Raw genomic sequence first — 27,998 nt, 5'->3', positions numbered from 1 at the left:
TTTAGGAGTGACTTAATAGTGTTCAATGTTTTTATTTTGGGATTTAGAACGGATTCTGATACGCTGAGTTACCATTGTGGTCAAGAGTATTTTTCTTAGGTTGAGGGCGGGTACACAAACAACATGCAGTATGTTGCTTTACTCAAGTACTTAGCATTAAGTATTCTGCAATTTTTAGCTAAAAGTTAGCTAACTAGCATAACTTTATAACATAAATCAGTAATGTGACACAAAAATATTATGTAAAACTGAAGAAATTATTATGTTAGGGACACATTTAAAATCTTAATTGGGTCATTTAAAAATAACTTTATTACATTATGTTGAAATAACGTGAACAAATTATGTTTTCTAAAAAGAACTAATGAGTTAAACCAAGAGAAAAAAATATGTTGATGTAACTTAATTGATTCCTGTGGAACCAATGTACATGATTAAATCATGTAAATTCAAAGCTTTTTTTTCAGTGTGACATGAGCTCTGAGGTTGTTCATCAATGCTATATGCTTCCACTGAAGCAAGCAGTTTGCGTTATTTCAACTTTAATAAAAAAAATCATGTTTAATAGACAAATACTTTTGCAATGTCACCGTCTATGTCACAGACAGAAGTGGCGGAAAATAGACCTGCAAGTACAGTAAACCAAACCTATAATTATCTCACCAAACAGTCCTCAAAAAGTTAGCTGTTACCTTTAAATGGTCTGGTTACACTAAATTAAATGTCCTGCTGTGCTGCAGGCTGTCAAAATTACAAAAACAGAGGGCCTCGCTTTTACTGGATTCCATCAACAGAGCTGAGTGGACTGAGGAGATAATTTCCAACTCACGGCTTTGCAGCAAACATTTTATTACAGGTATGTTATTAGTTATTTGCAAGTTCCCTGCTGCTTCAAATGCTCCACCATCATTCCAGTCCCCAGAAAACCCAAAATCATAGGACTAAATGACTACAGACTTGGTGCTCTCATGTCTGTGGTCATAAAGTCATTTGAGAGACTGGTTTTGGCCTACCTGAAGTACATCACTGGACCTCTGCTCAACCCCCTTCAGTTTGCTTATCGAGCAAACAGGTCTGTGGATGATGCTGTCAACATAGGACTGCATTATATCCTGCAACACCTCGACAGACCTGGGACTTATGCAAGGGACTTCATAAAAACGTATCCTATTTGTGGACTTCAGTTCAGCCTTCAATACCATCATTCCTGAAATTCTCTCAACCAAACTGACCTAGCTCTCCATGCAACCACAATCTGTTGGTGGATCAACAGCTTTCTGACAGATAGGCAGCAGCTAGTAAGACTGGGGAAACTCACATCCGGGACCCTCACGATTAGCACTGGTGCTCCTCAGGGATGCGTTCTCTCTCCACTGCTCTTCTCCCTGTACACGAATGACTGCACTGCAAAGGACCCCACTGTCAAGCTCCCAAAGTTTGCAGAAGAGGCTTCATCCGCAATGGTGACGAGTCTGCATACTGTGTGAGGTTGAACAACTGGCTGTTTGGTGCCGTCACAAAAACCTTGAGCTGAACACGCTCAAAACATTGGAGATGATTGTGGACTTCAGAAGAAATCAGGCACAAGAACAGTTTTTACCCTCAGGCCTTTTACCACATGAACAATTAAACTGCAGGACTCCCATAGTGCAATAATGTATAAATATGTTATGTACATATTAAACTTCAGGACTCCCACAGTGCAATAATGTATAAATATGTTATGTACATATGTAAATTCACTCATATTTAATTCACTGTTGCTTAGGAGTAGTTGTTAACTTGTTGCTATGTGGTTTCTAGGGTGTCATGGGTGATTGTTTATTGGCCTAATTAAAAAGAGTCCAGGCCCAAGTCCCCATGATATTCTGTCTCGGTTTCATTGTAAGTTTATGTGATGTTTTTGCCAGTGTTACCATCCAGAAGGTGTAAATTGTATGTGCCAAAGTTTAATACAAACTGTAAGAGTTAGGGGTTTAAACAACCCCGTAATCCTAAGTATGAGCAACAGTAATGTTATGTTTGCCTTAGCAAGAACCCCTAATTAAAAAATAAATATTTACAACATTTACATTGAGTGATATGCTGTTTTTATCATTTCAAATGACAAAATAAGTATAATAATTAAGAAACTGATGGAGATACTACAACAACGACTAATTATATGACAAAAAGCGAGAGACAGGGAGAAATAAAAACGAAAAAGTGAAACTTATCACATATCCTGTAACTTTTTCCCTTTTTAGTCAAGTTATATAATGTGCATGTATTTATATGTGGTGTGTAGGCATTTCTTTGTGGGTAAAAAATGTTAGAACGGTACATAGTTTGGCACTTGGGACTGAATGGGTGTGCATGAGAAACAGTATGCTGTTTTGTTTGTGGTGAATGAGAATGTTTTACATCATAGCATGAATGAATGAGATAACAGCATGCTTTCATTGATGGAAAGGCTTCAAATATTCCAACACAACCTCCCATGAACAGCACTACCGCAGAAGTGTGTAATAAACCAATCCAAACCAGCACCAATGGCGGTGTGATGTGGACACACGGCGATACAACAAAAATGAGTAGTTTAACTTTATGCAAATGAGCAGTGACACGATATAACAACTACCAATGTGAGTGAAAATAGTGGAGATCACGTGACCCACACCCTGGCAAGCACTCCAGTCGAGTGAAACTTATTGTAGACAATGATATGACGCATTATGTATTGCTGCATTTCATATACAAATGCTTTCCCTCCAGAATGTGCACATTTATTGGCAAGAAAATGTGACGACATCTTATTTTTAGTGGCAATACATCACATTTGTGGTCAAACGTTCAATAGCTAAAACTAGTGACCCATTAATAACACTGCTAGATAAAACAGCAGTTCAGTGACTTGGTGACCTGCAGAGATTTAATCACCGGTGTGTATACAGATTAACACGGTGTCCTAACTAGGTGTGATGCAACAAAGCTACAAGGGATAAATCCAATTTCCTCCAGGTTAATCTGGGAGTTTTGGTACAAAACAGCAACAAGAGACAGGTAACAAGACATTTTGTCGGTCGCTAGGTTTCTATTTCTGTCATACTGCACTGTGTAATGCGGTCCACAGTATAATCTCATTGGTCCAAAATCTTGCTCCATATAACTGTATATTAAACACCAAATGTGTTCTGATTGACAGCGACAGTTGGCGACACAATGTGGGTGTTTAAATATAGTTGCTGATGTCAATGTTTTCCAACCTTTTTTCTGCCACGGCACACTTTTTACTAATAAAAATTACCACGACACACCACCATGAAGTCACGTAGGTATGCTGTGTAATGAGGTCACAGGTGGCAAGAGCGCTAATTGGGTAATGAAAAACAACAAATTTGCTTATTTTCTAATTTGTAGATTTGTTCTTCGAAATTAGTTCTTGCAATACCACAGCAAATTACAGGAATACAAACTCACGAAGGGCAAAAAATGTGAGAGAAACACTGGCCCATGAAAGTTTTTTCTGGGGATTTTTATTTTTATTTATTTTTAAGAATTAGCTAAAAGCAGGGGGGCCTGGGTAGCTCAGTGGTAAAAGACGCTGGCTACCACTCCTGGAGTTCACTAGGGTGTGCTGAGTGACTCCAGCCAGGTCTCCTTAGCAACCAAATTGGCCCGGTTGCTAGGGAGGGTAGAGTCACATGGGGTAACCTCCTCGTGATCGCTACAATGTGGTTCGTTCTCGGTGGGGCGCGTGGCGAGTTGTGCGCGGATGCCGTGGTGGATGCCGTGAAGCCTCCACACGCACTATGTCTCTGTGGCAACACGCTCAACAAGCCATGTGATAAGATGCGCGGGTTGACGGTTTCAGAAGCGGAGGCAACTGGGATTCGTCCTCCACCACCCGGACTGAGGTGAATCATTACACGACCACAAGGACTTAAAAGCACGTTGGGAATTGGGCATTCCAAATTGGGAGAAAAAGGAGAGAAAATCCAAAATAAAAATATATATATATATTTAAAAAAAATTAGCTAAATGCCCCAATTCCAGCTATTTTAATGATTCAAGTAAAACAAGTTAACTGCACAATTGAGCAGAATTAGCTGCAAAAATAAAGGGTATTTTGGTGTGGCTTGCTTCTGTCACAAATTTGTTCAATTTTATTAACTTATTAGTTCAGCGACCACTTGACGACAAATGAGAGTCTTATGTGCTATGAGCGAGTCTTTGAATCATTTTGAGTCATTCACATCCGAAATCTACCAAAAGACTTTAATGTTTAAGCATTAAAAGAACAAAGCAGATCTATAATTTTCCTTCAGTTTGAGCATTATTTTTCATCCAAAAAGACAACAATAATAGTCTAATAATAGTGAGTTTCAATAACGTCCTTCTTCATTAAAACTTGCATGACTACAAATCTACTGACTTCAGTCGAATGTTTAAGAATTATAAACATAAAGCAGATCTACGGTATGCTGAGCATGACTTTTATCAGAAAAGAGGACAATAATAGCCTAATAATAATAATTTTGAGTTTCAATAATGTTCTTTCGTCATTGTAAAGCACATTTTACATGAGTTGAGTCGAGGCGTCAATGCTCTGTTCAACGGCAGCGTCAAGTGCCACATTACCCTCCACATGACAAGCACTGCAGAAAGCATGGGTGATTTTTCAAATTTGCCACGTAAGAAAGCTGGAGATGTACATAACATACATTAAAAACATGTTTTTGGAAGAAAGAGAAAAAAACTGGCAGTTGCTTTGACAGAAATTCATAAAAGGACTTGTTTATGTTTAGTTCTTAGCATTTTCTTGGTGAATTAAAATTAGTTCAATAACTGGGGTCTCTGATACTTGGAAACGATAAGGTAATATTTAATTAAAAGAAACTGTGAGACATTCAATGTCTCTTGACAAATTTGGAGTTTTAAATATTACTTGTTGCTTTGTACTCTCAAAGACATTATTTGTGAAGCAAAAATGTGTGGAAAAACACTTTGGTGTAAAGTGGCGTCACCTTATAGACTTCAATGTGTTTGGCAGCGCTGAAGCGAGTCATGTGAAAGCCCCTTAATGTGTTTAAACATCACTCACTTTTACACATTAATCGTAGCTCTTCCGCCCTTTTCTCTCCTTGATGAACAAGGAAGACAAAAGATGCCAAAGTGAACGAACAACATGCCCCTTTCTTTCAGACGCTCGGTACATGTCCCAGGTCATTCAGTTTGTTTAAAAATGAGAAGTTTCATGAGTGCCTATGGAATGAAATACGTGCCTCTTTTTCAAGCTTCATTCCTGTCGGACATAGATTCACTGTGCAAGCGCTGCTGTAGCCAAGCACGCATTTGGCCGTAGCTGTAACTAATCAAGCGATCTACCTCGGTAGAACTGCGGTTGCCAAGCACGCGATTGACTACTGCTGTAATCAATCAAATGGGAGTCTGACCCCCAATTCTTTTTTTTTTTATTTATTTATACATTTATTTATTTTGTGGAATTGATAATTTTCCACAGCACACCTGACAATCTTTCGTGGCACACACAGTGGTTGGGAAACACTGGGTTATGTTATGCAAACATTAAAATGAATCGTTGTTGTATTGTTGTATGTTGTATTATTCCTCTTTCATAAGTCGCTTTGGATAAAAGTGTCTGCCAACTGAATAAATGTAAATGCAGCGCCTTACAAGTCATGAACTATAGTAAAAGATTTAGATGTCATAATATAGCACTGTGTGAGGAACAAAACGAAAACTGTTTCTGAACTGACCATCTGCCGTATTACTCGTGATTTGAATGACAGGAAATAAAACAAATTGTCGTTGTAGCGCCGCTAGTGTTCATTTCACCAGGAAACTGGAGAAGGATATAGCTGCAGGCACTGCTGCAAAAAGAGGTGGGAGCTCCGCCATTAAAGATATAGGCAGCCCCTAACCTAATTTTTTCCCTAACCTTAACCATGAGTGGAAGTGACGCCCCCTTTTGGTGTTGGTGCAACCCCCTTTTGGAGTAACCAAGTCCCCTTCTGGAGTAACCCCACCCTCTTTTGGAGTTTCCACCCCCAATATGAGGTCTCCGGCCTGCAGCTATACCTACTTGGGAAACTGCCGCAATACGTTTAACGAGCTACGTAAAAATCAATTTGCAAAAATGTAGGTATAGTAACATGTTTCTATGAGTTAAGGTTGGCATTCTGAGTTAATTTGAGTCATATTATGAACAAGATGAACAATTATCATAAATTATATGCATTATGCACTGAACAATTTACAAACGCATTCCTTTACAGAATGTTTATTTTTAGCAACAAGAAAACAGACAAATTAGAATGACATCTTATTTTTTATCTGCAACACATCCCATTTGTGATCAGACTTTCAAAAGCCATGGTCATTTACGTAGCCCACCAATAACTTTAGGACAACCAACATGAGGAACGGCAACTAGCGACCAACAATAATTGCAACCTGGCGACCTAAAGGCCCCGATATACTTCATACAAAATCGAAGAACGAATGAGTGTGAAGTAATTTAGAACAAAATCGAAAGGCAAAAAGGTGTTTTTGCCTTCATTTCGGTGGTTCGTAACAGCTCGCCTGTTAAATTCTTACCGGCTACTAAACACCTTCTTACTGCCATTGGTTCACGTCATCGGTAGGTGTGACCTGAAGCTCCACCTACCTTGAGGTCGACAGCTAATTTTATGTTATTCAGTCAGTCAAAATAAGTCAACATGAACACACCAGCATGCAGAGGTATTAGCGAGCTGGTGCAAATTTACCTACATCTGTATGATCGTTCACTTAGAGACATTTTCCAAGACCATGTCATGCCATTTTTTGTTTTGTTTAATTAGTCTACAAAAGGAAACAAATCTGCTCTAAGTGCCCATTCACTCATGTGCCATCTGCAGCCGAAAGCCATTCACACATCTGTCTATTAATCGTCAGCCAAATTTCATAATAGTGACAGCCCTAAACAGTGTCATCATAAATTACAATAACAGAGTGTAACCGGTGCATATTATGGCCGCAGATAGCATGTTAGCGCATTAGCGTCATGAATTCAGAATGTAAACAAGACAAATTACACATTATCTACTGCATATATATTACTTTAAATCATCAACGAGTGGTTAAAACAGCTTCTTTTACTGATCTAGTGTGAACTCAACTCATAGAATGAGGCATAAAGTCATAGATAACACATTTTAATGTCACATTAGTTAAGGTTCTACATGTAGCGTCCTCATATTTAAATGTACTTCTAAACACCTCCAACAGCGGCGTGGCCAGTGTCTGAATGTTCGCAAACAGTATACCATAGCTCGGCAGTTTAGAATTTTGTTTTACCCCTGAACGAAGCACAGTTTCTCCGTAAGTATATCAGGGCCTTAAGTGTGAACAGATGCTTGACACTGTCGCTCTGTGGTGCTATCAAAACATTGCTCTGACCGTTTAAGCAACCCGACATGGCAACTACCAATGGTGCAACCAATGGCTGAGTTTGGGGAAGGGCCAACTGTTTGACCAACCAATGGAAGATGGGAGGAATGTTTGAAAACACTCATTCCTTTTGCAATTCTGTTTGGTGGCACTAGTGGTGCAGAAATGACACACTGCAGCTTTAAATCCATTCCATAGAATTCCACTGATTTTCCCCCAGAATCAGTAGAGAAAATATTTGCAGATTTTGTGCGGCCTAGATATGAGGCATGCCCTCATTTATGGAATGGCTTCAAATATTAATCAGGCCTCACACAACCTCTCATGAGCAGCACTACTATAAAGGATGAGTAATGCTGCTTGAAGCCAGCGGTTTGATAAATCATTGGCAAGTTTGGAGCCAAGGGAGGGAAGGATGTGTTTTGGAAACAAAAAGTCACAGATACCTAATTTAGGATGTGTAATGACAGGATAGAAAGGCTGTGGTCCCCGTTGCTTGGCGACAGGCACCACGGCTATTTTTAAAGGAGAGAGCAGAGGAGGAACTACGGTAAGAGCAGAGAGCAAAGAGTGACGAGAAGACAGAAGTGTGCTATACTTTCAGAGGAAAACAGGAAGAGTAGGGGTGGGAAGTATGGCAAAATCTTATATCACCATACGATTTATTTCATATCATGATTTATATTAGGGTTGGGTTTCGCCAGCCACCTCACAATATGATACGTACTGCGATACACGTCACGATTCGATTTATATCGCGATACATCACAATATCATGATTAGAGTTTGATTTGGGTATATTTCAGTTATAATGTCCATTTTGCTTACATACAGTATGAAAGAAATTCTTTCAGCTAATGTTGTTATTCATTATACAGGGGATCTTCTAACTTGTAAAAGGGGACTTTTACAGTAGGGTTTGTTTGGTCGAATGGCTTGGAATTAATGGTGACTGGAATTAAATGTTTAATAACTAACTATAGAGAACAGAAAGGATATTAAAAGTGACATTATTAAACAACAAATGGTTTTTGCTTGGATCTAGTCTTTGGACTCACATTACACAGAAAGAGTCAAAACTTTTACTCTCAGCACGCAGTGAAAAGATTTTGGTGCTGAACTTCTTCGCCACTACACCACTCAAGCACATCTGATTGTTGGGGATTGCAGTTAGAAAAAAGAGTGATCTTGGCATTTTAAGAATCAACACTGGGATTGTACAAATGAAGATTAAGTAGAAAATCAATATCTTTGCCCGGCCTTAGATCCAAATGTGTAAGAGAGGTCCAGCATGTTCGTGAGAGAAACCGTGAATCCTGCAAGATAAGTTTCAGTCTCTTTCATGCCTCACAGAAGCGTCGCTGACTGCAATGAAAATATCACAATATATCATGATACATGGATCTAAGTATTGATACAATATTGTGAGAAAAAGTATCACGATGTATAGATATTTGATTGTATCAACACAGCCCTAATTTATATTACGTTAACCTAGTTATTTGTGCAGGAATTTCAACTCACATGATTTATATATTACATATCCATCAATGGCGGCTGGTGCTCATCAAAAGTGGGGAAGCACAAACTGTTCTTTTTGGTGTCTGCAATGTTGCTCTCAAAAGCTGCTTAGACTGCTACTCAAACATTGAAATTCTTAAAGATTATTAACTAAGCTAAAAAAAAAAAAATAGGGAAAATATCTATTTATGAAAGCTGAAATAAATGTTATGTCAGAATGCAAATAACTACGCGTGTATCTACGAGTCGCTGAACACTCTTTGCTTGACAGCGGTGCTTTTACATTTCATATGCTGTCAATCACGTACATCACCACTTCAATTATTGGAAGTTTACTGAAAAGCCCCACCAGTTTAAAGGTGCACTCAGGATCTTTTTTTTGTTGTTGTAAGTTTCATTTGGACTTACACTGACACCTAGTGGCTTGGATGCAGCATCATTTAAAATCAATAGTGTTTAGTTTCAGATGCCATTGTAGAAATGTAGTATTCACAGTCAGCCATTATTACTTTAATCTATGAGTGAAAGTGTCAAATAACAGGACGGTTACTGAGATTAAGCGAGTAGTATTCGGCTGGTCATGTGATTCAAACATGGCCGCCCCCATGTGCGGACCCTCTCCATGTAGAATAAAACAGCTTTTATAAGATTAATGATGTGACTGGAGTCTTCATTTTAATGTGAGTATTCATGATTTTATACACATGCTTCAAAATTACAATTCAAGTCTTTAAGAGTAAAAGTTTTTTAATGAGGAAAAAATTACTGAGTGCACCTTTAAGAGCTCAAACAATCATCATAGAGAAAAGCCAGGCTTTTTTGGTGGAACAGAAATACATTGACAGCAGATTAAATGAAAATAGCGCTCGTGAAGCTTCCGTAGACTCCCAGAGAAGCGCAGCATCATCAAGGCGGAAGTATGCAATAAATTGGTGAAGAGAGCAGATTCTTATTAACAGGCTTATCACAGAGAAACAGGGGCAGGAAACCACACAGCAGGCTGTATCATCACACATACATAAACACACGCACACACGTCATATTAATTCTGCTGTGACCTATGGTGGTCAGCTAGTATTTTTATGCAGCTTGAGCTTAGTTTATGGTTGAGGGTAATTTGACTAACGTTTGCATTGACTATTTCGAGCCTAACTCACACACAACAAATCAGCATTTGTGCAAACACCCGTGCAAGTTAGCAAGAGCACAAATGCTTCAAGGAATGTTCTGGGTTCAATACAACTTTAGCTCTACTGACAGCATATGTGGCCTGAAGTCAATTTCCACAGAACTTGCCTCTCAGTTTGGAAAAGTGAGCAAACTATACATCACATTCTTTCCATGTTCCATCCTGGTATCCTTGTGCAGATACTAAGCAAAGGTAACTGGTTTTAGTTTTTATCCATTTTAAGAGATCGATTATATATATGTTATTAATAATACTTCGTACAAAATTGTTTCACAGCTTTTTTTTTTTTTTTTTTTTTTAATAATAAAAAATAAATAAATAAAAATACTTCTGCCAACATTTCTTTTTTTTTTTCTTTTTTTTAAGAATTTTAGCTTTTAATGAGAGTTTTTATTTATTTAATTTACCACTTAGACATTTTTTATTTTAAGCCCCAAAAAACAAAACATCAAAATGACTTTATGTTTATAACAGTAGAGATGTATTCTAGTAATTGATCTGTGTGAATTGCATTTTTAATGTATTTTGAATAACTTAACGGCCCGATTTACACCTTGCATTAACATGCGTTTTCGGTGTTCAGATCGCTATTGGATAGGTGTAAATGCACCCAAGATGCATTTTGATTGGATCGTGATTAGATCACAAACCACATTCGAAGGTGGTCAGGGATGGATTTTGAAGGTGTAAATGCAAATGAGTTTACGTTATTAGGATAAAGCTACGTACACGTTAGTGTTTAGGGTTTAGGGTCACTTACTCATTCTTTATTTTTTATTCGTTTTATTTTTTTCACATTTTAGAATATAGTAAAGTCATCACAACTATGTAATAATAGAAATGGAAATATGGGAATTATGTTGTGACTAAAAAAATCCAAAATAAATCTCCAAAATAAAAATGTAGCATCAAGATTTTGCTGACATGTACTTGACATTTATGTCAGCACAATTATATTTTTGTCTACAAAACTAATTTCAAACATTTAAGCATACACCTTCAGATCAAAAGGTTTTAAGATCATGAGAAACATTTCAGCCAAGTGACCCCAAACTTTTGAAAAGTAGTGTATCTAATTAATTATGTGATGAGGTTACGCTACAGTCACCTGTTGTTAAAGTGCTGTGTTGCGGGTTCTTGCCCTTTTCTGTTTAATCTGCCATTAAATTTGAAGAACACAACAGACACTCCCATCTTGCAATTTTGTCACCAGAAAAATTATCAATGAACAATACCCCATAACTTATTCCATTGGAATTCACTTGGAATATCTAGTCTTTCTCCTCAAATCCCAACTCACTCAAATCTCTCTCCTGCTTTCTAATCACTATGTTGCTCACACAACACTCACATGAAACCAACTTCACTCCCAGCATTTCAGATAAGAAGCATTAGCACTTACAAAGCGCCAAACGCGAGATGAATATCATTTAGTTGTAGTAGTCGAACGCTAGCCTTTCAAGTATACTTCATTTGACTTTGCGCGCATACACAGGCGGTTGGCGTATCTGAGCTATGACTGCTATGAGAGACTGGATTATTTATCTTCAAGAGATTAGACCCATAAAGATGTCTTTATATTCCTTCAGACTCGAGTAATACAAATGCAGGTATGTCCTGACCACATCCACTGTTGTTGTTTCCACCTTCGTCTTCTGTATTTTAGCAGCAATTACATCTTCTAGCGCTTCTATGTGACAGCAGTGGCTCAACTGTGAGTGTTGCCACCTTGTGGACTCATTAATTATTAAGCAAATAATTCCAGGTGCATACTGCATGTTCAGAGTATGCGCGGTTAGAAAAATAGGACCGCACGCGTTCAGTGCTCGCGCACTCTGCTGATGATAAAAATTTGCGTCATGCATCCTGTATGCAAACGCTTAGCATTTGCTTCTGAATGAAGTATAATTTGGGCTTTACTTTGATCGGATCTCTATCCAATCACAGTGAAAATGCTTTGGACTGCAAGGGGTAAATGCAATCCAGCTAAAGAATACCCAGACATCTGGATAAGAAACGCATGTTTATGCAAGGTGTAAATATGGCCAAACATGAATAAGATTTGAGAGCTACGGCATACCATAACAACTTAATTTTATGTCTGTTCCTCACACAAAGTCATAGCATGTCTTCAGAAGAAAATGTTTTGCCATTTTTGAAGTTTGACAGTGTCTGTGCCCTTTTACTTTCATTGTATGCAAAAGAACAGTGTAAAAATGCTGAGACATGAGGGTCATTAAATTATGTCAGAATTGCAATTTTTGTGTGAAATATTCCTTTTAGTGTCATGGTTATACTGTAGTTTCATAGTGCTACAAGCTTGCCTGCTAGTTTCCACCGTATGTTGTAAATGTCACAGTATCATTGTAAATGCACTTTTTGTTCATTTTTACAAACTGTAGTTGAGGGACAAGTCAAAAGTTTTGCCGTGGTAATTGACAGCATGTCACATATGCTGTCGACAGAGCCTAAGTTTTATTTAACCTACAATATTCCTTTAATGACACATCTTTCAGTGCCACCACCTTGACATCAATGCTTTTCCTTCATGGTCTCTTATTGTAATTTCTTCTTTTGGCCTTTTCTTTAAGGTATAATTAACTCGAAAAGCAACGGTGAACCTTTAAAACTCTCACATTGACTTTGTCTACAACTTTATCTCTTTAACGCTATAATCTTCTCTCTCTCAGACAGAGTGGAGTGTGTCCTGAATTAAACATGACAGTGACTGTGGTGCTTTGCAGTCTGAATTCTAATTACATCGACTCTATTGTAGACACTGCAGCCATGTGACAGGCAGACATCTAACACACATACACACAGAAATGGTCCATATGGGATTACACAGTGCCGTCAAGAATGCACTATACACCACTAAATTATCTGAACTTCAAAGTCCATGACACAATGGTGTATAATGACGGAAAAGTAAAAATACACACGAACACACAGCCAGTGTCTGTCTTCATAAAAAGCAATTCCAGTAAGGTTAATAGAAGGGTAGTGGGTGGAGGGAGAGGAGAGTGAAAGAGGTGTGTATGATGGAAAAGACGCTATTCTGACTGGTCAATAATTAAACGTGATGGACTTTCACACTCGTAAGGACCTGCAGGGAAGGGGAGCAATTCCATCAGTCTTGTTGGAAGTGTTTGGAAGGCACACCGCATAAACTGTCAAGACAGAACGCTATTAAAAGAATGTGCAGTGAGAGTAATGTCACCTCTTAAGTGGAATGGAAATTATGGATTAAAAATAAAAGAGAATTGGAAATATCCATCCCAGGTGTTCAAAAAACCGAAATCGTCACTTCTGGCCAAATTGTCACAGAATGGAAGTTGTAGCCACTGGAGAAGCCACTATGGCTCTTTTGTTCAAAGTAATAAATTACTTGCGGTTTAGAGCATGCAGACAAAATGCTCTCACGAACCTCATGTTTGCTTGCGACTGGTGGCAGATGCCTCATGTCTGAGAGTGAAAGCCTGTAATAGCAGCCACTCATTTTCATGAGGAAAAAATTATGGAATCACTTTGTAATTTGCATTTCTAAAACAAATACCAACACAAGTCTAAAAATGCTAATTAGTCTGCAGTTAAAAGAGAGTGCTTACAGACCTTAACGAGCAGTTGGACTTGGCTAATTGAAAGGAAACATGGCCCCAACATGAGAGTTGTCAACTGAAACAATGGAAAGGATTATAAAACTCTTTCAAGAAGGAAATCCAACACGGAGTGTGGCAAAAGAAGTTGGTTGTTCCCAGTCAGCTGTGTCTAGAATTTGGTGCAAGTATAAACAAAATGGGAAGATTATAAAAGGAAAACATACGGGTAGACCAAGGAAGACGTCCAAGCGTCAGGATAGAAAACTCAAAGCAATATGCCTTGAAAATAGAAAATGCACAACAAAACAAATGAAAAGCAAATGGGTGGAAACAGGAGTCAATGTTTGTGACAGAACTGTAAGAAATCGGCTGAATGAAATGGGATTTACATATACAAAAGCCAAACGAAAACCAGAATTTACACCTAAACAGAAGAAAACAAGGCTACAGTGGGCTAAAGAGAAGCAATCATGGAGTGTTGATGATTGGATGAAAGAGATATTCAGTGATGAATCACGAATCTGCATTGGCCAAGGCGATGATGCTGGAACTTTCCACAATCAAATTTCCACAGTCATTTATCATATGGGGTTGCATGTCAGGTAAAGGACCTGGGTAGGGTTGCACCGGCTGTGCGTAAGTTCTCACGTAAGTTAGGACATAAAGTTCACACTAAGGGCTTAGTAATTACTAGTTAGTTTGTAACTACACTACCGGTCAAAAGTTTTGAAACACTCATTCTTTATTATAATTTTTTCACATTTTAGAATAATAGTAAAGTCATCACAACTATGGAATAACATATGGAACTATGGGAATTATGTTGTGACTAAACAAAATCCAAAATAAATCAAAACTGTGTTATATTTGAGCATCTTCAAAGTAGTCACCCTTTGCCTAGAATTTGCAGACATGTACTCTTGACATTTTCTCAACCAACTTCTTGAGGTATCACCCTGGGATGCTTTTTAAACAGTATTGAAGGAGTTCCCATCTATGTTGGGCACTTATTGGCTGCTTTTCTTTATTATTTGGTCCAAGTCATCAATTTCAAAAACTTTTTTTTTTTAATTAAATTTTAGTTTTATAGTGAAATAAATTAATATGGTGGCACAATTATATTTTTGTCTACAAAACTAATTTCAAACATTTAAGCATACGCCTTCAGATCAAAAGATTTTTAAGATCATGAGAAACATTTCAGCCAAGTGTTTCAAAACTTTTGACCGGTAGTATAAGTCAGTGCTTAATTTGGTTGCACCACCTGTTCTTAAGGCAAGACTTAACTAGTAGGTCATAAGCTCTCTGAAAAGTAATGCGTAGTCACATAATATGATATCTACCTTAATTGATCCAATAAGCAGCCTTCATATTTGTACACAGAAGTGTTAAAAAGACGTGAATTTCAGTTTCAATCTTGGTTTGCTCATGTAACTGTCAGCTGTAATAAATTATATCCCCATTAAAATACAATACGTAATAAAATAAGATTTCATTAATGGTATATTTAGCCCATGTAAATAACAATATTTAATAACTGTATCTAAAACGAATAAATAAATACTAATACAACAGGCTGGAAAAATAGACTTTTATTCATTTTAATATCCTACATATATATATATATATATATATATATATATATATATATATATATATATATATATATATATATATATATATATATTGTATATGTTGAAACTTGACACCGGGCGACGCACCCTGAAAACTGCACCATTAGATCGGTTTCATGCTGAAGAGCTGCTTAAAAGTCCTTTTTTAATCTCTCTTAAATGTAAAACGAGTGTAAATGCCAGCATCATCATACATGTTGAAAGGATTGAAGCCTGTCACGTAAAACATGAACTCATTGATCTCATAAAATATCAGTCTGCTTTTTTATTCCAACTGTTACTTCTGTTCGGAGGCTTCCATAAATAATTAGTTTATACGTAGGGTTATGTTCTACCTAAATTTAATGGTGCAACACTCAAATATTTAGTAGTGCATAAATTGTGACTTAGTGCCCATTTACACCACAACTAGGCTAAGTTGTAACTTACGTATAACTGGTGCAACCGGCCCCTGGGGAGATGGCAATCATTACCTCAACAGACAATGCATAGGTGTACATTGACATTTTGGACACTTTTCTCATTTCATCGTTAGAAAATAGTTTTGGTGATGATGAAGACATTTTTCAGGATGATAATGGATCTTGCCACAGAGCAAAGAGTGTTAAAGCTTTCTTCAGGAAAGGCATATCAACTTAATGGCATGGCCAGCAAATAGTCCGGATCTCAATCCGATTGAAAATTTATGGTGGAAATTGAAAAAACTGGTCCATGACAAGGCTCCATCCTGCAAAGCTGATCTGTCAACTGCTATTTGAGAAAGTTGGAACCAGCTAGATGGAGAATATTGTTTTTTATTAGTGTCCATGCCTCAAAGAATTCAGGTCATCATAAAGCCAGAGGGGAAGCAACAAAGTACTAATTGTGATTTTTTTTTATTATGATTTATTTTTTTATTTTTTTTGATGATTCCATAATTTTGTCCTCTACTTGATCTGGAAAAAAAAATAAAATAATAATTAATTAAAATAATGTAATTTAATTTGTTTGAGGGATGTTTCACAAATCCAGAATATTCAGCTATTAAGTAAAAATTGTTGTGTGTCATATCTGGGATTTGTTTATTTGCTATGAAGGTAAAATCTGGGTGAACATCCTCTAAGTGTGGTGATTCCATCATTTTTGCCAGGGGTTGTAAACCACAAAAACTTACTATATCATACGCTAGGCAAAAATCAGAAGTCTGATCGGCAGCGTAGCTTTCCAAGCTACAAGCTACTCATAAGTTAAAGTAGTTCTACTAAAGTCAAGTTCCTCTATTAGAAAAGTAGGCCTAGTTAGCTACACTACAAGCTACTAACAAAAACTTTTTAAGTGTTTGCAATATAATGTTTACATTTATTCATTTAACAGATTTACCAATTTACAAATGAGTAATACAGCAAAAGTGATTCACCTAAGGAGGCAAACAAATACGAGAAGTGCTGCAAAGTTTCAAATTGCTCAGAGAAGTACAAGTAGGGACACTGGGAAAAGAATAGATTTTTTTCTTTTAAGAAGTAGAAAGATGACAGTTAGTGCATTAGTACAATTGGGTCAAGTGCTCATGGAAGAGATGTGTCTTTAGATGTTTCTTTATAACTTAACTGTATTTATCACACATTATACATTTGCACATATACAGTGAAATTCTTTTTATCCACATATCCCAGCTAAGCTGGGGTCAGAGTGCAGGGTCAGCCATGATGCGGCACCCCTGGAGCAGATTGGGTCAAGGGCCTTGCTCAAGGGCCCAACAGTGGCATCTTGGCAGTACTGGGGCTTGAACCCCTGAACTTCTGATCAGTAATCAGATCCCAGAGCCTTAACCGCTGAGCCACCACTCATTAGCACGGTATCTAGAAAAACTGGGCTGCATTTAGACAATCGGCATAACGTATGCTGATCACGAAACCAGTGTACTTTTCCATGTCTACGCATGCACCTGCCATTGACTGTACTAAAGCATATCACAAAGCAGTCGTAGTGCACATGCGTTGAATGCATTCGTACAAGCTTGTGGTCAAAAGAGCATACTTTAAAAAGGCTAAAGCGTGCAACCGTATGTGAGACAAAACAACACACTGAAAAATACAGTTTAACCTGCTTTAAGGTTACCTTGACCCCAAGTATGAGCAATAATAATAGTAAAGCTTGCTTTAGCAAACCCCACAAATAAGCAGGTGACATTTTCAGCATCTTGTTTAGTAAGGCTGGGTTTGGTACAGGAACTGTTTGGCTGGGAACAATATCCTACTAAAACCACTCAACAGTCTCAAAGGCAAACAGAATGATGGAGAGTTAGTGTGTTAATCCAAGAGCACTAAGCAACATCCCACATACACATTGCACAAATACACACCAGCGTCATCGGCACCTGCAAAATGCTCTGGCAAGCTTTCTAAATCTGGACCATATCAAATTAATCCACTACAACAAGACACTCCCTTTTCAAAGCCTTCAGAATGAGCAACAGAGACATAAAAGCAAATAGCGAAACCATGACGAAAGTTCACTGACATATTCTTACCGCCGTGTAAAATAAAATGTCTCTTGTGTGGCTATACTTTCAATTGGGTGATATTGACGACTGCAATTTGTAATCTTCGCACTGCTAGAATTTCACGAATTTCATGAATATCAGGTGGAACTACCGTTAAACTTTTAACTAAACTAATTTGATAACTCGCCTTAAAGCCCAACACAGCAAGAAATATGATGAGTTTGTTCAAGCTAAAGCGGAGGCTGCTTCATCGTACACCCCAAATAACTAGGGACCAAAATATCGTAGAGACTAGTAAACTTTTAAGTAACCACCTATCAACCACCCAGCACACACTAGGAAGCAACACTCTAACAACTACTCAGAACACATTAGCAACCGCATAGTAAGGCTCTGGCAACCACAACACCCTAGCATTTTTGGTGGCAAGTTTTGCAAAGTCAAGCTAGCACCACTCACATTTTCTTCACACAATGTAAAAACCAAGTTAACACTTTTCATGTAAAAAAACAAACAAAAAAAACAATGCAGATAATGGTTGTACTAAACTACACAAAGAACTAAAAGAGCCTAAGCAGTTAAATCAACACAGTCCTGGCCTAAAGAGTTTGAAGAGCATGTGAAGTTAGCATGTCATAAAGACTCCTCTCTCAGTGCCCCACAAACACAGAAATAAAGACTGTGAACCCACAGAGAAAAACTACAGAGAACGAGAGGAAAAACAGCAGGGAGAAAGAAACATATACATATACGCTTTAAAACACATGGACACAGGGCCCAAATTCCAAACAAATGACATGCTCTTGATGTTTTTATAATTGCTGCTTCCCTGCCCAAGCTCCAAACCAGACAGAGCTTCAATGTCATATCTAAAAGCAACTAAACAAAAGGCATGACATGCATGGGCCAAACCTCAATCACGTAACACCTCAACACAATCGAGAATGAAAGAAAAGCAGCACATAACATAACCAAACCTGTGTCTGACTGGGTGGATGCTGAGCTGTCAGTTAAGCTGGCGTCACACTAGCCGACTGCAAACAACTCAAATTTGGCCAAGGTTGTCACACTTACAGACTTTTGCTGAGATCTCACCTTCATCTACAGTCTGAGGTATGACACACTTGCCGAGAATGGTGGAGGGGTGACGGACATAATGACTCCCTCTGACTCTCTGTCTCTCTTTGATTCCCTGTCACGTAGAGGTCGGCGTAAACAATTGAGAGTGATTTAGGATACACACACACACAAAAAAAAAAAGGATTTTTGCTACTTGTTCAAATTACCTGATTAAAATGAACTAAATCAACCCAATTTTAGAACATTTGTCTTGATTTCTCGATTTCATTGTATTCTATCCATGGTAAAATGGAAGTTTATTTAATCCATTTGAGTTGGACCTACTGGCCGGCGATTATGTAAATGAAGGTTACGCCTAAAAAGCGCTGGGAAATTCCAGCTAGTGTGATGCCGACTTTATGTGAGATCAAACATCATTAGTGACCATCAAATTACATATTTCAGTTCAATTCCTCCAATCAAACCTACACTAAAGACTGATGGCTTCCTGTGCCGTAAAGCATGAGTGCACAAGAATATATTTCACAATGAGGTAATTCACGAAACTAGATTTTTACATGTTCTAAAGAAAATGTGAGTGGTGCTTGCCCATGTAAAACTCACTGCCACAATGGTAGGACATTGCTAGGCAGTTGCTATGGTGTTATGGGTTTGCCCACAAATCAAAAGAGCCCACTCCCAAATCTAAATGATGCTCTTGTCCCTATATATGGCTAAGTCTATTGGATTTTTACACCTGTTTAATCATCCATCATGAGAAAATTTTAAGTCAGATCAGTTAATCTGCATTTGAGGTATAATTCATGTCCATAGACTGTGTGGGGCGAGTTAAGGACCAAAGTTTAATACTTTGGGTTAGGAGTAGATGCCGGTAAATATATCAGATTTACCGATTAAATGGGGCCGATAGTTGAGATTTTTAACTATCGGCTATCGGAATAAATCAACACAGATAGTCTTCTAAAATTACATTTAAAAATGCGAGACTTGAGTTTTATTTTTTACCCCTTTTTCTCTCTGTCTTGTGCATCATTCATAGATTACGTATGATAATAAAATAAATAAATATTGTCAGAGTGATGAAGCATACAGTCACTATTTGGCTTTGTAAGGCAGTGTTTTATGTTACTGCTGTACAACAAACACATTTGACCTGTAATATTTGAATTCATATTTTTTAATTAATTTCAGATGGCAATGGCTTTGAAGAAGGTACCAGTGTGGAGAAAATTTAGTGAAGTATTGTCATGGAAAGTAACACTTTTAAGCACTATTTTACATTGATATTACATTTGAAAAACTATCGGCCAATTAATCAGCTATCGGCTGATTATCAGTTTCGGCAAAACGCACTATCTTTCGACCTCTAGTTAGGAGTTTGTTTAAATCCATAACCCCGAGAATCAGCAATAGTAATAGTAATGCTTTCCATAACAAAAATATAATAATAAACAGTTTTATATTTTGAAAAAGACTAAATGACTGCTTTGACAACACCAATACATCGATCCATTTAAACAGCTTACTGCTGCCTGTTTGGTTTCTATTTTGATAGTCCTTTGTGAATGCCAGCATGTTATGTCACCGCCTCACCGGTCAAACAAATCTCAAGTATGGCTGTGTAAACCTACAGGTATCGATATCAATAGTCTCAACTTTAGACACCACACCCACTGACCGACCACAGTCCATTTGATTCATATTACACTCAATAATCTTGTTTGATGCTCTTAAAAGCAAGAAAAATACATATCCATGAACAGATCAGTATATTCCCCTTTGTTTTGAGTTTTATGTGTGAAATAATCAGGACTTATTACTTTTGGGCAGGCAGAAATTCTGATCCGCAAAGTCTAAACACTTCCTGCAGTGTCTGTTCCAGACTATTAACTATTTGAGATAAACTTGCCCCAATTCCACAATTAGCACATAAAAACAAAACAAACTGTGATTGGTCATTTTACATGGGACAGTCGGACGGTCTCTTCCTGTCGAAGTTGGCCGTTCTTGGCAAGAATAACCTGTAATGTGGATCAGACCTTTTGCCGTTTAGTCAAAGCTCTGACCATGTAAGACTGGGATATATCAGTGGTAGAAATACTGTATGGCCTCAACTATAGATCCATAGATTTCTTGGCCAAGACCTCATATAATCATTAGTTAAGAAAACAAAATTGCATCTATGTGAAACAATGCATTAATTAAGGTTGCGCAGGCTTCCAAACGTTTGCCATTTTACATGCCCTTCAGGATTCACAGATCAACTTAAAGGAATATTTCAGCGTTTAATACAAGTTAAGCTTAATCAGCAGCATTTGTGGGACAGCAAAATCTGGGTTACATTGAGGCACTTAGAATGGAAGTGAATGGGGCCAATGTGTACATGTTAAAATACTGACTGTTTCAAAAATATAGCCACAAGACTTAAACAAAATGCTTGTTAACATGATTTTAGTGTGATAAAACTGAAATTATTTTATGTGGTAATCAACATTATGCCACAAATGTTGTCAGTTGAGATTAACTTGTATTGAGCCCAAAATATTCCTTTAAGAGAACTTTATTATAGCTCAGCAACTCTTAAGACTGAACTCAGAACTGAACACATGACTCTCATTTTCCAGTGTAAATCACCTGATCCCCCAGCAAGATCTTTACTGCAGTTCAGGTTTGGTTAAAAATTAAAGTCGCAATGAGAGCATATACTGTGACTTAGACCATTCAGAAACCTGTTCAGCTATTTCCTCTAAAAATAAAAAATAAATCCTATTAATATCCTATCAGTCTCCTAATGCCTATTACTTACATCTTGTAGCTTACATTTGAAACGATGTGTATTTTAACATTTATGGACTGGGCCCATTCACTTTCATTGTAAGTGCCTTACTAAAACCGTTTTTTTTTTTTTTTTTTTATGAACGAGGGGGGCAAGTCGAATTTTTTTTTAAGGAATATTCCTTAAAAAAAAATGATGCCTTTCTTCATATAGTAAACAAGCCCTGCAGAATACAGTTTTTAAATCACATTTGATATTATGCTATGACTATATTTACCTTTTTTCCTGTTGAACCAGTCTTGGAGAGGCAGGATCGCCCAAGTGAGAGGTAACCCCCAATGACCTCGATCTCCTCTGCAGCAGGGTAGCGCTTTTTAAGCAGGGTGCCCAGTTGGGCGAAGGGGGCCTGTGAAGCAGGTTGGGTGCTCTGAGAGTCCGAGACAGGCTCCTGGGACTCGACGGGGCCAGATGGGGCCTCAGGCCTCCGTTTCGGAACGACTGTAAATGTATTCCCTTTGCGGCTCTGCACTGCAGGGCTTGGGATGGGCGATGTGGCCTCCACCACTACGTCATCGATGTTAGTGATGGGCAGCTTGTCAACCGGAGGTCCCTCTGGAGGTAGGACCGATTTGGTGGGCGACCCAGTTGAGCGGGGTGAAGCTGGGATGGGTGAGCTGGGCGTGAGCTGCGAAGACTCCGTTTTGGCTGCTACAGTCACCTTTTCTGTAAGTTTCGGTGTGGGGGGTGATAATGGAGCGGGTGAGGGAGTTGGCACTGCAGGCTCTGGAGCTGCCAAACCCACTGGCGATCGTGGCGATGGGGGCGAAAGGACCGGGCTGGAGGGCGCCGTGCTGCCAGGAGATGAGATGGCCATACGACTCTTGGGAATGATGGTGAAGGAATTGCGAGACTGGAGGCGCAGGTTGGCGAGGGCACGGGCCTGTATGTCGCCAGCCGGAAGGAGGGAAAGATCCGGACGAGGGGAGGGACGGATCTCAAAACTGGGCGATAAGGGTGGTGACGTGGGGCTGTGGCTCTCCAGAGAGCATGGCACCATGGCTTTGGAGGCCCCATCTGTGCTGTCCCAGTCTTTTTCCCTAACAAGCTTGTACAGTGACGTCTCCGTGTCCTCCTTGGGACGCACGGTCACACCTCGTTCCCCACTACCCTCAAAACGCCTACGTGCAGAAGACACTAATTGAGGGGACCCGGACGCAGGTGTACTGCTCCCCGAGTCACTAGGAGAGGCGTGATGATTGGAAGACTGGTTGTCTTGGAAGACGTTGCTGTGTGATATACGGATTGGAGATCCAACTTTTGGCACCATATCTGGCTGAGGTTTGGGTCGGGAGCTTGGCCTGATAGGACTAGAATCCAAGTCCAGGAGGTTTTCCGTGCTGCGTGACTTGGGTTGCAACTTACCGTAATTCCTGTCAAATTTCTGGAGCATGCGACTCACCCTGCCTTGCCCCTCGACTGGTGCGGAATCCGGCCGTCCCAACGTGCTGAGGTTCTCTTCGCTTTTGCTGAGCCCAGTGTCATAAATAACCACTTCCTTTGCCCGTATCTCGGTAACCGGACTACCTCTCCGGTCTAAGAGGTCACTGAGAGAGCTGTATCCGCTCACCGTGCCGTTCTGCTGCAGATTCGATGCATGCTTCAAACCACATCCTTCCGGAAAGTAATCCGGGTCGGATTCAATAATGATGATGTTGTCAGCGCGAATTGTCCGTATCCCGGGAACGCTCCCGTACAACTCCAGGATGTGCTGAACGGGACGAGGAGCGTTCTCTCGGTTCTGGCGCTTCTTGCGTTCTTTCTCAAACTTAATGAACGGGTTGTCGTGCAGCGGACCCAAGCTCTCTTGCAGCACCAGACTCTCCTGCGCTCCGTTGTCTCTCACCGTTCTCTCCTCCAAGTCGCTCGGCTCTGCGGACGGCCAGTACTCTTTTGTTTTCACCGGTGACAGATCCGGGCTTTTGGTTGCGCGCTTGCCACCAGAATGCTGGCTGGCGGGCGTAATGGTGCAGTTCCTGCCGGAATGTGCGCTGGAAACATCATCATTGCTTTTGCTGGCCGCTACCTCGCCGTTAAGTCGAGATGCGAGGGACTCGGCACCTGCCCCGGACCCGCCGCCCTTCGCCTTCCTCCGCTCAAGGATCTCGCGTTTCCAGGCCGGCATCCTCGGGCTCTCCTGCCCGGGCTCTTGGCCAAGAGCGCGAAGATCCCCGCCCGACATTCTTGGGGAAACGGGGTTTGTGGGGATATGTTTAAAACCGAATAATATCTCGCCGTACCTGCAGCGGCTCTTCTTATTCGAACACGTTCATCATTGGGGCTGCAACAATGTATCCTGCATGATGATGATGCCCGTCTACTGACATCGCCCCGCCCTCCGCCGGTGACGTCGCTCCACCGTCTCAGGAAGGACACCTCATTTGGTCATTTTGACTTGAGGCACACCTTTTGTATTAACATATGACACCGCCCACCTTCCCAGTTCTATTGTGAATGTTAAACCGAGCCCTGTCAGTCAAAGACAGCGAGCCCCGCCCCTTCCATATCCTTTAACCCTTTCAGAATTGTTTCAGAATCAAAAGGAATAGTAAAACTGAAAATTCTCTCATCACTTACTCTCCCTCATGCCATACCAGATGTGTATGACTTTCTTTCTTCTGCTGAACACAAACAAAGATTTTTAGAAGAATATTTCAGCTCTGTAGGTCCATACGATTAAAGTGAACCTCCAAAAATCACATAAAAGCAACATAAAAGTAATCCATAACACTACAGTGGTTAACTTAATTTCTTCTTAATCGATATGATAAGTGTGGGTGAGAAACAGATCAATTTTTAAGTCCTTTTTTAAAATACTATAAATCTCCACTTTCACTTTCACTTGAAGTGAAAGTAAAAGTAGAGATTTATAGTAAATAAGGATTTAAATATTGATCTGTTTCTTACCCACACTTATCATATCGCTTGAATTAAGTCATAAATTAACTGGGGGAAAAGTATGTAAGTAGTATTTTTCGAAAGTAATAAATTGGAGCGGGACTGACAGCTGTCCTCTTGATCCAGAGTTGGATAAATTATCTAAGAAATCTAATAAAAAGGTAGCATAATAGTCTTGTGACTATGACGTGATGCAACTACTGTCCTTCTCACTCAGATTAATTTTAATCAGATTTAAAGGAGTCTTATATAAGATACAAATAAATATATGCCCCTGTAATCTCAAAAAAATTAAATCAAAATAAAATGAAGAATAAGCGCATGAAGAATCAGAATAAATATTTAAAAAGTAAAGACATTAAAACGTTTTCAATATAATAAACATTTAATGTGTGTCTTGTATGTTTGGAAAAATGTATAAAATAAAAATAGTAGTACAGTTTTCGAAAGTAATAAATAGGAGGGGACCAACAGTTCTCTGTTTGGTCAATGTGGGAATAAATTATAAAAACTAATGCGAAAAGAAGCATTACTGGGGGGTTGACAGGTGCAATACTATCCTTGTCACCTATAATCCAGTTTTAATAAGATTAATTAAAAGGCAAATAAATAAAGATTATATTTGTATATAACAATGTAAAATTAAAAATTAAATAGATTTTTTACTATGTGTTATATGTTAGTAAAAATCAATAATAAAAAAAAATAAAAATAAAATATATATATATATATATATATATATATATATATATATATATATATATAATTATTATTATTATTATTATTTTTACTTTTTACGAAAGTAATAAATAGGACGGTGACTGAGTTTTCTTTTTGGTCCACAGTGGGGTTATTTATTTTATATAATAATAATAATAATAATAATAATAATAATGAGAAAAAGTGTAATGTTCCTGGGGGTTGGCGAGTGCAATACTATCCTTGTCATCTATAGTTGTAATCAGATTAATTAAAGGGCATATAAATAAAGATAATGTTTACAAGACAACAGAAGTACAGCGAGTGCAGTTATTTATAGACTTTACAAAATAATGGCTGCGTATTATCACCTGGGCATGTAATGAATTCAGATAACCTCAAAATCACCATAAAGAAAGGAAGTGGGAACAGGAAAACATGTTAATTTAAGATATGGCTGTGTGACCTTTCTTCAATTGTTACCATTTAGAGCCACAATAGATGTGCTGGATATCCAGTAAGGCAATTTTGTATTACAAGAATATCTAAAGATATGCCTGAAGAAACTGTCTTATGCTATCACAAACCGAGGGCAAGGTTCATGATCATAAACATAACATGCCTTCTCTATCAGTTTGTATTGATTATTTAACACAGCCCACGCTGACAGGAAATGAACAGAAACATTTTCTGTGCTTGTAAAACCAAATGCTTGTGCATATTAGACACACACACATAAATATATAGAGCGATATTCAAACATTGCTTCTGTACATAGTGTACCATTGCACACCTGCATAATTTTCATAATGTCCTCTACTCATCCTGTCTTTTTAAAGTAGATTTAATTTTTTTCTATAAAACTTATATTGTGGGACTTTACATGTAATTGCATGATTTATCTTGAGAGGATCTTGTTTGCCAAGATACTGAAGTATTAAATCGAAGTGTTAATTACAGTTATAGTGCCATCTAGTGATTATTATACAACTTATATCTATATTTAATGCATCAACCCTATTTGACAAAACTTAACACAATCACAACAAACTGAGCAAATACAGCTGGCAAATGAGTGTTTAAATGTTTATGGTTTATTTACAATTGTACAAACAACAATAAAAGATAATAAGACGGATAAAGCAACTCTGACAGTATTCAGAGAAAATCCAGACCAAATCTCTCATAGCACTTAAGGACAACATGAATAATAATGCACGTTACATTAAGCACTGTATAAGATGCCATGATGCCATGTTTACATGCTTGAGCCAGAGATTCATTTGAATACATAAAAAAAAAGTCACAATGATTCACTCCCTCTTGTTTGATTGACACCTGCATTAGTCCATTTGATTCAAAGAAGTCCATTGGCATGTGTGCAGACCTTCTGTCCTCTAATTGACACGGCAAGCACGAATCATGAGCAGCTGCAGGAGGATGAAGAGCGGGGAGACGATGAGACCGAACCACAGGTCCTGTGCCTGCTCTTGTTCCGCCAATTTCTGACATAGCAGCACCTCACACACAAGCTTGAGGCTGAGCACGGTCAGCACCCACAGCAAACGCAGCACTGCCAGCCTCTTCTCTCCTTCTTGGTAGAGGCGGATGGATACAATGGCCGTGAAGTAGGTACTGAGGCCATCAGCTGTAAATAAAGGTGAGAAAACAAGCCACCAGCTCATCTCAAGAGTCTTGTCCACATGCAGCGCCACCAGCACACTGAAGACCAGCAGCGCGCCCAGGTGGAGGAACAGCTCGAAGGTGGCGAAGCCCAGCCAATGCACCAGCTCTCGCAGAGAAAACAGCATTATTAATGAGTGTTTCAGGGCAAGACACTAGATCAAAAGAGTGGAAGTGATGAGATGTATTCAAGTAAGGTACATTAAAGACATTAAAGTCTACGAGGACTCCTCATCTGAAGAGTGGTTCACTATTTTGGCAGCATTACGTTGCTTTTGAAATGGACCAGGTCCACTTTCTTCTTCCTTTCGTCTTCTGGTGCATTTGGCAACTCTGATGAAAGTGATGTGTCAAAACCTGATGGAAAAAATAGGAAGGAAAAAAGAGGCTTTAATAGCAAAAATGTAGCTACGATTTAAGTTTCTTATTGAAATGATAACCATATTCATGTACCATGATATTTAGATGGCACTCCTAGGTACTTCGATGACTATCATGGTACTACTATAGTAAATGTCCAAAAAAATACGGGCTTTTTAAAACTGCCCTCGCCATTATAGCTTCTACACGCTATGTATGTACTATAACATAATGTAATACTATACAGATAAAGAATGTGTACGTATAAACAAGCGTGCTGTCAGTTAGCATATGATGACGAGGACTAAATGTGCCAATGACAGATTTAAAGAAAGCTTTTACCTCACAGATTTTAATCGCAGTGATAGTTGCAGACAAACATATAGCGATGAGCTACATTTTCAAAGGGTCGTTAATGAATGTATGGCTTGACAGCGGTGGATGTGCAGCTGTTTTGAACACTAGCTAGCTGCCTGAAATGAGCTATTTACTTTCCCATTGAAGACAATATCGCGAGAACTCCAATCAGGAGACAAGAGAAATATCGCGAGAACTCCATAGGGAGACAAGAGAAATATCGCGAGAA

General features: G+C 38.7%; 2 protein-coding genes across 3 annotated transcripts in view; both read right to left on the bottom strand.

Annotated features, from left to right (window-relative positions):
• The window catches only part of LOC127428668 (taperin-like), a 43,831-nt gene extending 19,751 nt beyond the window's left edge, over nt 1–24,080 (bottom strand). The window contains exon 1 of the mRNA XM_051677175.1: nt 21,993–24,080. Within this exon, the coding sequence (XP_051533135.1) occupies nt 21,993–23,954 (1,962 nt within the window). The 5' untranslated portion in view covers nt 23,955–24,080. The remainder of the gene's footprint in view (nt 1–21,992) is intronic.
• Nucleotides 24,081–26,441: 2,361 nt separating this feature from the next.
• Nucleotides 26,442–27,910, bottom strand: LOC127428799 (transmembrane protein 203-like). Of its 2 annotated transcripts, none has more exons than XM_051677404.1 (2): nt 27,755–27,910; nt 26,442–27,409 (listed from the first exon to the last, which is right to left on the bottom strand). In XM_051677404.1, exon 2 carries the CDS (start codon nt 27,178–27,180, stop codon nt 26,767–26,769), a length of 414 nt encoding a protein of 137 aa, XP_051533364.1. In that variant the 5' UTR covers nt 27,181–27,409; nt 27,755–27,910; the 3' UTR covers nt 26,442–26,766. The 2 variants fall into 2 exon arrangements, with proteins under 2 accessions (XP_051533364.1, XP_051533372.1); XM_051677412.1 differs by lacking the exon at nt 27,755–27,910 and adding an exon at nt 27,506–27,733.
• Nucleotides 27,911–27,998: the final 88 nt, after the last annotated feature.

The sequence above is a fragment of the Myxocyprinus asiaticus genome, chromosome 3 (genome assembly GCF_019703515.2).
Source record: "Myxocyprinus asiaticus isolate MX2 ecotype Aquarium Trade chromosome 3, UBuf_Myxa_2, whole genome shotgun sequence".
In the NCBI taxonomy this organism is placed as follows: Eukaryota; Metazoa; Chordata; class Actinopteri; order Cypriniformes; family Catostomidae; genus Myxocyprinus; species Myxocyprinus asiaticus.
This window is presented reverse-complemented; position numbering and strand designations above follow the sequence as displayed.

What these genes read in the sequence shown, in the direction of transcription:
- LOC127428799 (XM_051677404.1), bottom strand. Translation starts at nt 27,180, where the DNA reads ATGCTGTTTTCTCTGCGAGAGCTGGTGCATTGGCTGGGCTTCGCCACC.